General features: G+C 38.9%; 1 protein-coding gene across 1 annotated transcript in view; it reads left to right on the forward strand.

Moving 5' to 3' along the window:
- LOC105221823 (coiled-coil domain-containing protein lobo) overlaps positions 1–12,379 on the forward strand; it is a 481,480-nt gene that overhangs the window by 398,006 nt on the left and 71,095 nt on the right. Inside the window, exons 3-6 of the mRNA XM_049449928.1 lie at positions 6,855–7,214; positions 7,286–8,000; positions 9,055–9,236; positions 9,309–9,527. Coding sequence (XP_049305885.1) covers positions 6,855–7,214; positions 7,286–8,000; positions 9,055–9,236; positions 9,309–9,527 — 1,476 coding nt within the window. The remainder of the gene's footprint in view (positions 1–6,854; positions 7,215–7,285; positions 8,001–9,054; positions 9,237–9,308; positions 9,528–12,379) is intronic.

A 12,379-nucleotide genomic window follows, 5' to 3' on the forward strand; every position in this document is an offset into this window, starting at 1 on the left:
GAGTCGAAGCGGGTTCCCTGTAGTAGATATTTGAGTGTGAAGAAAGAAAAAAGTCACAGGGGGCCATATCAACTATATTTGTTGAGTGTTTGGTCAAAATTTAACACAAATACGTTGAGTTAAATTTTAAAATTCGACAAACACACGGTCGAGTGACATAAACAGCTTCTGTAAACACAATGGTTGACAGATCGCGCTAATTTTTGGCATCATAATTAAGGATAATTGTACCAACCTAGGACAAAAAATTTACTTGTATTCCATATAAGCGGGAGATGAGACGGGGAAATATGGAATTCCCGATACTGTCTTGACAGAAGGTATACGGTTTCCGAAGCTTTTACACATTTAAACGAATACCACTAATGTGTTTCATAATTTTTTTCCTGTAACAACCAGTACAAAATGTCTTCTTGAAGTTGCAAATATTTTGAGCAGCTCGCGACTCCGGTCTTAAATCAAGTATCCCCTGGGTAGCCAAAAAACATCCGTTTGGAGGAAAGCTAAAATTAGAAGGCGAAGCATCCCCTTCCCAGAATTGTTCGCTGACAGTTGAGAAAACAGTCTCAGATGAGAGACCTCCCCTTCGAAACGACCACCGCAGTACTCTGTTGCCGAGTACTGGCATTCATCTCGGTGGATGAAGGTTCCACGCTCCGACGGTAGAGAAGAACGATGTGTCAAAGGATGTCTTCTATGAGCGCGGCCCTATGAGAGTCAAAAATCGATGTCAAAATCGTGATTGGCGACCTTAACGCCAGGGTGGGCAAAGAAGGTATATTTGGCAGAACGGTCGGTGAAAGCCGTGTCCATGAGGAAACATGTCCAAATATGTTGAGGCTGATCGACTTTGCCGGGCTCGAAATATGTTTACTTATAGTAAGTACTAGATACTTGCATAGAAAAACTCACCAAGTTCCCTGGCAGTCACCAGATCGAAAAGCCATATCGATCATGTTCTGATGTACGGAAGATGCGTCTCCAGTGTTTAAGACGTGCGTACGTCATGGGTCCTAGCAATGACTCGAAAAATTATCTAAATTCAGCGAAGATGAAGGTTGCTCCCTGTGAAGCAAAAAACTCACGGCAACAAACGCCAGTAATGTTCGATGACTGCTGCAATCACAAGAGACAGCTGAACGATTTTCTACTTGACTTGCGCTCCTGATTGCATCCCGTGAAATGAGGATGGACACACATCTCTTCGTCGATTTCAAAGCTGCCTTTATGTCGCACACGCCGGTGCCATTGATATTATTGGCCTTAGCACCCATGCCGTTAGATCTGCTTTTTCTAGACTAGATCTGCGAAAGATTTATGTTTTTTTGCGCATTGGCAACGGTGAATACCACATTCGACGGAGTGATGAGATGTTCGAGATATATGACAACATTGACATCTGTAAGCAATGGCAACTCTGTTGCCCAACAAGTGTCAGATAAAATGAAGCAAGTGGCAGTAACCAAAAGGGCACAGTCAAAAAGCAACCATCAGCGAGTGAACAACGAAAAATAACGAGTACGCAATATTTGTGAATGTTTTATAAATTTGCATAAAGTATTGCATATTTTCATATATTTAAATAAGGTTCTATATTTTAATTGTTTGACTGTCAATTATAACGATACATAAAAACGATACGATGGCGAAAATTAGTGAGTTGACGGTGAAACGACTAAAGAGGTAAAGGCAATTAGCGACGACTGGCACGCGAGATCAGTTGTTGCAGCGTCTTAACGCATATGAGGTGTCCAACGAGGTGGACTTTCAAGAAAAACGTTACGGAGGAGTCATCCGAGATATCAACGGTGGTACAACTGCAGCAGGAGATGAAGCAGTTACGCGAAATGATGGTACAGCTACTACAAGCACAAAACAACGGCACTGGTACAGCCAGCACGCAAGAGGTACAAACGATACAAAACGCAGCTAGCAACGATAGCGAAGTCGCAATCAACGGCAGCGCAGGCGTTCACAATCACGCCACTGACGCTATTTCAACGAACGACGACAGCACGGTGGCAACAAACAACAACGTTACAGCACGCATTCAAAGCAACGGGAATATTTCTGCGAATGGAAATTGATCCAACGAATAACGCAAGCATTACGGTAGAGCAATTTATTGACAGAGTCGATCGGGTAGTGGAAGCATATAGATGGGACAAGAAATTTTTATTGTTGGCTATTTATACACGACTAAGAGGAGTTGCATGTATGTGGTTGGATGCATCACCCACATTACACACAACTTGGAAAAATTTTGCTAATGCGTTACGACACGAATTTGGTTCAGATCGAGAAGAGGCGGAAATTCATTTTGTGATGGCCAATGTAACGAGAAAGCCAAAAGAAATCGTAAAAGAATATTGTTTTCGAGTGGCGGCACTAGGTATACGTTACAAACTGAGTGAGGCAGCCATTATACGCTATGCAAGAGCTGGATTAAAACATAGAGAAATCCAACAAAGCATTTCGGCAATGAAGTTCACAACAATGAAGCAGATGAGAGACGCCATTGAGGACTATTTCATTAATCGCGGAGGGCTAAGTGAGCCACAAGAATATCAACCAAGCAAGCCAGACAAAAATAAGGAAAAATATGCAGAGTCAACGAAACAATGTGATGAATTTAAAGCACAATTGAAATGCTCCAATTGCAACTCAGCTGGACATTTCTCCAACAAATGTCCATTGCCGCAGAAACGACATCGCTGTACAACGTGTAACTAAGTTCATCCAAACGGAGGAAATTGCGAAAAGACGACAGTAGCGTTACGACGACTTGGTGCAATGCTGCTTACGAGTAAAAAGCATTTGCGGAGGGGTGCGTACATTCACGGAGGCTATTACCATAGACATCAGCATTGTCGGAATAAACATCGAGACGCAAGCCTACATCGCTGATGACGAGTTACTAGAACAAGACGTTTTAATAGGTCAAGATGTTATCATCAATGCAAACATTACGTTGAAAGTTGAAAATGGTCGCACAATATTCGGAAGCAGACGAGCAGTACATACGACGGTAATAACAATTTCTCCAAACTAATGTCCAATTTCAGCAATGAAGCAGAACGAAATAAGATGCAAAGTTTTCTGGCAAGCTATGCTAATGTTTTATCCAGTGGGCTGAAAGATAAAACTGACGTAGTTCAAGCTAGCATCGGAGTTGAGAGCAATCGCACCATATTTCAAGCGCCTTATCGTATCCCAGAACCAAAGCGTGATATTGTCAAAAAGAAGATTGAATAATTACTTGAGCGTGATATTATCACGAAATCGACATCTGAATACGCAAGTCCCGTGGTCTTAGTCAAGAAGCAGAATGGAAGTGATCGGTTATGTATCGATTACCGACGAATTAATAAGATGAGAAAGAAAGAAAATTTTCCAGTCCCGAATATTGAAGAACGGCTACATGAAGCAAGACGTCTAGATGAGTCTATATGAGTTCCAACGCATGCCGTTTGGTCTAAAGAATGCACCAGCTGTGTTTAATAGGCTCATGGCAGAAATCCAAAGACGTGTGTAGATGGGCGACATGCTGCATTATATGGATGACATCCTAATTGGCAGCAATTCTTTCGACAAAATGTATACAAAGCTTTCTCGTATACTCCAAGTACTACGCACCTGTGGACTCACATTGAACGTTAACAAATGTGAGTTGTTCACGCAAACAATAACATTTTTGGGACATCAGCTAACTCCTGAAGGCATCAGTCCGGGCAGCGTCAAAACCAACGCCATCGTAAATTTTCCACAGCCGAGAAATGTCACTGAAGTACGCAAATTCTTAGGTCTCAGTGGCTACTTCCGAAAATTCGTCGCTGGTTATTGCATTATTTCTGAGCCGCAACGACACCGTATTCGCATGGGGACAACAGCAAGAGTCAGCATTCAACGAACTCAAAAGCACATTATCATCGAAACCAACCATGGTCAACCACCGCATCGAAGCCGAACACGAACTACATACAGACGCAAGCTCTATCGGCCTCGCAAGCGTTTTGTTGCAAGTCGAGAATGGACAGCTGCACCCGATCTCATACTTTAGTCGCTCTACTACAGACAACGAAAAACGTTTCCATAGATGTGAACTCGAAGCATTAGCGATTGTGGAATCATTGGAATGATTCAAATACTACGTATACGGTAAGAAAATCAAAGTTATCACCGCTTTACGAACAACGATGGAGAAACGAGAGCCGACGGTCACATACGAGTCGTCGATCTCCGCACGCAAAACGGAACACTAACCAGACCGCTCGTGAAGCTGTGCTTTTTACCAACCACCGACGACCGCGAATCCGAAAACCGAAAAAACCAACCGATAATGTCGCGATATAACACAGGCACCCAATTTAACACTAAAACGAAAAGCACGCCGATAACAAACCGCTAAAAAATAATAAACCGTTCGAATTAAGACACCGTATAAAGTAACCAAGAATCTTAGCCAAAAGGTTGTCGATCAATACGACGATACGTCCATGCCACATATCGTGGCACGTTCACCATGTCTGCTTATCTGATAGCAATTTATAATCAATAATTTTCTCTATACAGATTATCATGGATATAGATACGCCAGCCGCAAATACGTCAACCACTCGCGCGGCTACGAATGTGCCACGCACCGTGCCTACTCCAGCGCCCCGAACTGTGGTGGCAACAACGCCGGCACCTGTACCGGCAACCGCGTCTGCAGCGGTCCTTCAATCCGCACCTCGTGGTGGCACTCGACCACCATCACGGACCACGGAGACCCTAAGGTGCCCCATCTGTCGGTGCCCACATCGCCTGCACAATTGTGGCATATTTGGGGGTATGCGACCCGTGCAACGACAGCAAGTTGCCCAGGCCCACGGGCATTGCCATAACTGCCTGTCACATACCCATGGGACTGCAGCGTGTGAGTCACGAGGGCTGTGCCAAATATGCCACAGGCTGCATCACACGCTGCTACATCGCAGCGCGGCACGCGAAGTGAATCGGCCACCGATCCAGCGCGACTGCATACCCCGTTTCCAATCCGCAGCTCGTGGCGCGCCCCAGCGAAGCGGAATTTCGTTGCAGCGTCGGCAGGCTGGACCACTACCTCGTCGGTCTACGGGACTGAGCAGCGTTGTGGCAACGCTGCAACAGCTGCAGCGCCTTTTAGGCTAAACATTGGTTTAGGGGGGCCTGGATGGTTAAATGAGCTTCTGCGCCCCCCTCCTAATATAATCTAACTACACCCCACATATACACACCATACTCCACACATCTTCACCCCACACTTCACATTCCATACTCAACACATTGGCATTATGCGCATCATTTTTTTCATCCCACACTACACACCGCATTCCCAACACCTCTTTATGATGCCCACCTCATCATCAACATACACACCACATCTTCACACCACATACGAGGACACCAGCACACAACTAACAAAAGTGACTGGCGGACGGCGTCGAGGCTCTTATGTTCTCTATCCGTGTGCATATACGCTACAATATCGCGACCGCCGATCAACACATATTAATTTGTCAAATCAAAAAAGGTGAGTGCCGGTAGTGTTCGCAAGATTTTATATAGTAAGATATCTTAACAAAATTAGCGTCTATTATTGGATATATTCTAATACCGATAAAATGTGAAAATCAATTCTACCAAATATAATAATTTTCTTTATTCTAACAAACTTTACTACAGTAATGATGTAGTGCTGATATAAATGGAATTGGTCTAGAAATTTTTGTTAACCTCATATCACAAGTATCATGAATTGCGACCTTCTGATTGTCGTTTTCTAAGTTCGGGAATAACCGAACATTTAATACTCTTGCTAATGGCAAGGTTTAAAGTGAGGTAAGTGCATCATTTATATAAGGCCTGTTATATTCTAAGCACAAACATAGTTGATAAAAATAACACGTTTTCTTAATTTTATTAAGATAACTCAGTTCAAATCTTTATGCTATGTATTTGTGGGCTAAAAGAAGTTTGACCTAGATCAACCTATTTGTATTTATTTCTGACACGTTGACCAATATTTTCGGTAAAAGTCAGATATAGGTACTGGGGTCTAACTGTTCGGTACCTGGGGGTTTGAAAAATTTCTGTTGGATTTTGACAATTTGTGTCATAATGTAGCATACTCTAAAGGCATTATTCGGCGAAAGTTTTTTCCCGTTCTCTTGCTGTTTGATTTTTTCACTCGAAAGGAAATAATCAGATGGAATTTAAAATTTGTAATATTGGAAGTATGCGTAACTGTAGTCCAGGTCCAGTCTAGGCGTTCGTAAATTATGTGCACTAGCCGAAGTTGGATGTTGTAGTTTATGTGGTTTAAGAGATATGTACATTAATCTTATTAAAAGGCGGAGCTACGCACACTTTTACAAACAATTTTTGCGCACAAGTACCCTTTGCTTTGGCGTGGCTGTGGTCCGATTACGCCCATCTACAAGCTCGTATATTTTTGACAGGGAACGCGTATACCAATTTTCATAAGGATATCTCACTTTTTGTCGCAGAAATTTTTAAAGTTTGAAAAGTGAACTTTCTGAAGATGTGATGGTTATTTTTGAGAAACGAAAATTAGTTGGTGAAATTTTAATTGGAATGAAAAAAACGAAAATTCCTATGTAAAATGTAAGGGAACCTAAAAAACAATTGCGACCCCTTAGAGTTAAGCTACAGCGCCTGGTTTGAGGGAGAATTTTTTGTTTGTCAATCACTACTATTTGACGGGGTAAAGTTAAAAAAAAAATTCAAAAAATTTTTTCTTGAAGTGCCATAATATACATACTTAGCCCAAATGAGTCAAATATATATTTTTTAATTCTTTTTGTTTACAGCCAACTCGTTTAGTGTCACCAGCAAGCACTCTTCGAAAACGTCGAGGAAATAGTTTTGAAATAGCTACTTTGCTTTGTAGCATGTTAATTGGTGCAGGCTATCCTGCGATGGTAGTATCTGGTATCGCGCGGGCAGAGACAGTTTTGAATGATCAACGTAACGTTCCATATCCACACCAAATAAAAGAAGTGAAAACCGAAGAAAAGGAAAATCCAAAAATCTGGGCGGGACAAAAATATAAACTACGTACTATTCCGGATTTAGAAAGCCACTTAGAAGAGAATATTGTCGAAATGATGAAACAGAAAGAAGAAGACGAAAAGCGATTGCGGCTGGAAGCAGAACGTTTAGAATTGGAGGTAATATGCACGCTAGACTGATTAAATGTTATTTACGCGTACTATTTCATATATTAATACTTATTAATTAGGAAATGGAATTGATTGCTGTAGATAGATATCATTTTCGACGTTCTCATGCCTGGGTCGTAATTGTTGATAATGCGCCTTGGAGTATCAAGCCAAAAAAAACATACGTGAACGACGAAGGTGACGAGGTGCTAGCACCACCAAAAGCTCGTTTCATTGAGCCGTCCACAGGCTTCATTTGTGATACCCATTGCAAGCAATATATTATTATTGATAGTGTATGGGATCACCAAAATTATTATGTTAACATGCAGAATTATCAAAGGGTAAGTGAACTACGTTGGAATTTACAGGATAACAAAGATTGGGAGCATATCCTCCCAGGAGAGCCGCCAGAAATGCGTTCGTTTACAGCAGGATCTGATGAAAACATCTCAGAAAGCATAAGATCGTTAGGAGAAGAAAAACATTTAGACACAATACGATCATGGGTAGATAAACTGCATATTGGTCTGAAAGAATTCGAAGAAAGATTTCCACACTTACAAAAAACTATTTATTACGCTGGTGCAGTCCATGAACGATTTTCGCGATATTCTCAACGCGATGGAAAATCTGAGCAATTAACTCTCTACAACGATGATGAGTATAAAGAACCAAGCATACGGTGGCAGTATTATGAAAATAGGTCAGATTTGCTGCAGCAAATAAAACTATTTTGTGAAAACGGAAAAATAGAGGAAACATTTTATAAAGGTCGAAACGATAGTCTTCGATGTAAGTATTTTTGGCAGATTCTGGTATTATATATAGTATATGAGATGCATGAGAATTTCTTCCCAAGTTTCTCTAACTTTTACTAAATTTCCAAATAAATTATGTATGTTAGGTGGGCATGGTTATAATGAGTTTTGATTTATTTTCACATCTAAGTAGAAGAAATACCAGTCAGGAATCTCCCGCTGGCTGACAAAGCTTTCGTACTTTGAAAATACTGATGCAATGGTGGAATACTAAACTATCGTGATGTAAAATGTTGAAAATTAATTCAATATTCGTTTTTTTATGAGATCGTGAAATGATTTTCATCACATTTGATATCTTATTAACTTATTCAATTATCCCTTCCTAACCCAAATCACTATCTTCGTCATATGTCGAGAATGTGCTCCTAACATCCACAATTTTTATTTCCTAATCAGGTGGGATGTTGTTGATCGAAATAATATCGTTAAATTTTATTCTCTATTATTATTATATAAATTCAAACAAAGAAACGATATTTAATATATTGTGTATATGAGATATGTATATGGTCCGTAAAAATTTTAAAACCGATTTTATTCACAATCATTACTAAACCGCCTTGTGATTAACAAAAAATGTCCGTTAAATTTGTTAAATCGTAGACATCTTGGTGATATGAAGATTATAAAAGTGGACAGAGATAGATTAAATATTATCGCGATGTTATCAGTTTTTTGGAAATTATTTTCGGAAAATACATATTTTTAAATTGATTCAAACATTTCAAGATAATGGTATTCACGGAAATTTGTCAATAGTTGCTAAAGCATAGCATTTAACGAGATATTGGGCGGTCATGCTCATTGGCTACTTTTACATTGACAAACCTTTCTATAAAAATTGGGTTTAGATACAAATTTGATTAATTTTACTGATGTGAAAAATTTCCATTTAGATTGGTTAATATAGTTTTAGTAGTTTTTGAGATACATACATAAAACTTATGGTGTATGCCCGCTTTTCGATAATTTTTAAAATGTCATATTATAATCGTCACACATTTACTATATATTATATTTTGCAGTCATGGAGTACAACCGTGATCCTAATGAGCCAAAAACATTGCATTTTTATCCAACGACGAGAGTTGACTCCTTGAAAAACCTTTCCGTCAGCGGTGAGAGAATTGTTCTTAATTACAGTAACCGTGCTGACCTTTGTACTTTAAAAGAGTTCGAATTCAAACCAGGTGGACAAGCATTGAAGGTTTTGAAATACTTAATATACTAGAATGATGAAATGACAAAATTATCTAATCTATTATTATTATTTATACAGAAAACAATAGAAAAATTTAAGCGTCAAACTGTTAGATATGTACCGGCATATAAAGATATTGCGGAGCGAACTATCGATTTTGATCAAGGCAAGATTTTACTAAAATTTCACTATGCTCTCGGGGCCTTAACCTCCTCAACACTATCGTTTACTAAACCAGCAAAACCAGATTACGGCCATGAAATACAGTTTGATCCTCAACTTACAAAATCTTACAAAGTAATTAAGTCTTAATAAAGCTTATCTATTTTCATTTTAAGATTCATCGAAACTGTTATGAAAATACGGTACCCCATTTAACTATAATTAAAGTAATTGTGATAATTTTCAATTAAAAGAAAGGTGCTAAGTCCGGGCGGAACATTACATTATACAAGTATGAATATTATATAAGTCAGTAAAAATATGCTCCTATTTGTATGAAAATAAACACCACAAATGAGAAAGAGTTGAAGCAGGATATACTGCAGACATGTCTGTGCTATATGTCAAGTATTGCCTACCATCGCATCATGGCGGATATGCATTCCGAAATCTAAGTATGCATACAATTTAAATCTTTCAATTTTTCTGCTCGTTGTTGCGACGGGTAGCAATGTGTATATGCGGTATGCAGACCGATGTCATTCTTGTTTAAATTTTGTAGTGGAAGGTTGCGCGTACATCACAATGGCTATAATAGGAAACGAATTTGGCGGGAATTTATTGAAGCCTTTAGAGGAGAAAAAGGCTTTGGGAAATAAAAAATAAATTTTACAAGAATAAGTTAAAAAGAATACAAAAATTTGCAAAGACTTGTAAACAAATACAAAGAAATTGATTAGGATACCGCAATTGATAAAGTAAAAGAGCGCAATAATGGCATGCGAAAATCCCATAGGAAAGAATTGAAAAAAAAATAAAAAATAAAAACATTGAAAAGTGTGGTGCTGGCGGAGAGGACATACTTTTATAAGCTAACGCTTTGGTCACCACTAGACTTTCTTCGAGAACACGAAGTTACAACAACAGCAATAAGTACGCGTGAAGACCCCAAAAACGTTACTTTCGTTTTTTGGCTTCTTTTGCTTTTAAATTTTCGCGCACACCGAAATTGCAAGTAGCGCTAAAATTTTCTCTTCTGAGGCCATGTCCGCTCATTTCAACGATTGCAACGAAATGATGTCTGATGTCGCACAAGTGTATAGTGAATTGACTTGCGATACGGTATGCATACAAGTCTGCATGTGTATATCCCGTTTAAGATCGAGTGTAATAGAACATTATCTACTCTGACAATTTACAAACTTCAATGGTGTGGAAATACTTTCAGGTGTTGAAAATCCTTATATTTATTAGAAAAGTTTGAGTAAAACCGATGAATGGATTACAATCATAGGTATCTAGTTTCATATTAATTTGTATTAGTGTATGAAATTCGATGCTCTAAATTACAAAACCAAAATCACCAAATGCCTTTTTGTAGGCGTCGTATTCCGGCCAACTACACTACTTTACTCAAGTTTCAGCTTCTTTAGAGACATAGTCACCCGTTATACAGAACTTTACATCTATTTCGATTAAGCTGTTACAAACAAATCAGTATCAGAATTTTCTAACTTCCGGTTGACTAAACCTGTGTAAACATATTTCTTCATAAAATTGGAAAGGAATATGTTCCCAAATATAATTGAGTAATATCGCGAGTTGATCAGCCTAGATTTTCTTTTAACCCAAATAAAATTATTACCAACTCACTGTGTCTAATCTGTGTCAAATGTCACATTAAAATAATCATCAGTGTTTAGTATACGCTTCTCTTTCTGAAATGCATAAAGTGCATTCGACGATTTTTACAACGGGTTAAATTTTTCAAAAAAGAAGTTCCATTAAATTTTGTGGAAGGCGTAGATGATCAATACGTCAATAAAATAAAGGAATTAGTGCTTAGCGATGATTAATCATTTGGGCCTAAGAAAAGTAAAAGCACGATTGGTTCCAAATTCACTAAATTTTTTTCGAAAAGTAGCGTTGCATTAAGAATTGTGAAATAATGATTTTCGACTAAAAGAATATAACTGACGATTGTTCTTGGATCTATGCTAACGACCCGGAAACAGACGATCAATCGGTCGTATCGATACATTCGGTGCTGCTTAATTTGTATACTGGAATGTGAAAGAATCATATGGAATTTATATTCAGTTATTATATATAAAAGAGATAGTAGTGGTTATAGTTCGATTTCGCTCATTTTCACACTAAAATATAGGGTGATTTTTTAAGAGCTTGATAACTTTTTTTAAAAAAAAAACGCATAAAATTTGCAAAATCTCATCGGTTCTTTATTTGAAACGTTAGATTGGTTCATGACATTTACTTTTTGAAGATAATTTCATTTAAATGTTGACCGCGGCTGCGTCTTAGGTGGTCCATTCGGAAAGTCCAATTTTGGGCAACTTTTTCGAGCATTTCGGCCGGAATAGCCCGAATTTCTTCGGAAATGTTGTCTTCCAAAGCTGGAATAGTTGCTGGCTTATTTCTGTAGACTTTAGACTTGACGTAGCCCCACAAAAAATAGTCTAAAGGCGTTAAATCGCATGATCTTGGTGGCCAACTTACGGGTCCATTTCTTGAGATGAATTGTTGTCCGAAGTTTTCCCTCAAAATGGCCATAGAATCGCGAGCTGTGTGGCATGTAGCGCCATCTTGTTGAAACCACATGTCAACCAAGTTCAGTTCTTCCATTTTTGGCAACAAAAAGTTTGTTAGCATCGAACGATAGCGATCGCCATTCACCGTAACGTTGCGTCCAACAGCATCTTTGAAAAAATACGGTCCAATGATTCCACCAGCGTACAAACCACACCAAACAGTGCATTTTTCGGGATGCATGGGCAGTTCTTGAACGGCTTCTGGTTGCTCTTCACCCCAAATGCGGCAATTTTGCTTATTTACGTAGCCATTCAACCAGAAATGAGCCTCATCGCTGAACAAAATAAAGCGCGAAACACATTTCGAACCGAACACTGATTTTGGTAATAAAATTCAATGATTTGCAAGCGTTGCTCGTTAGTAAGTCTATTCATGAT

Source organism: Bactrocera dorsalis, chromosome 2, assembly GCF_023373825.1.
Source record: "Bactrocera dorsalis isolate Fly_Bdor chromosome 2, ASM2337382v1, whole genome shotgun sequence".
NCBI lineage: Eukaryota > Metazoa > Arthropoda > Insecta > Diptera > Tephritidae > Bactrocera > Bactrocera dorsalis.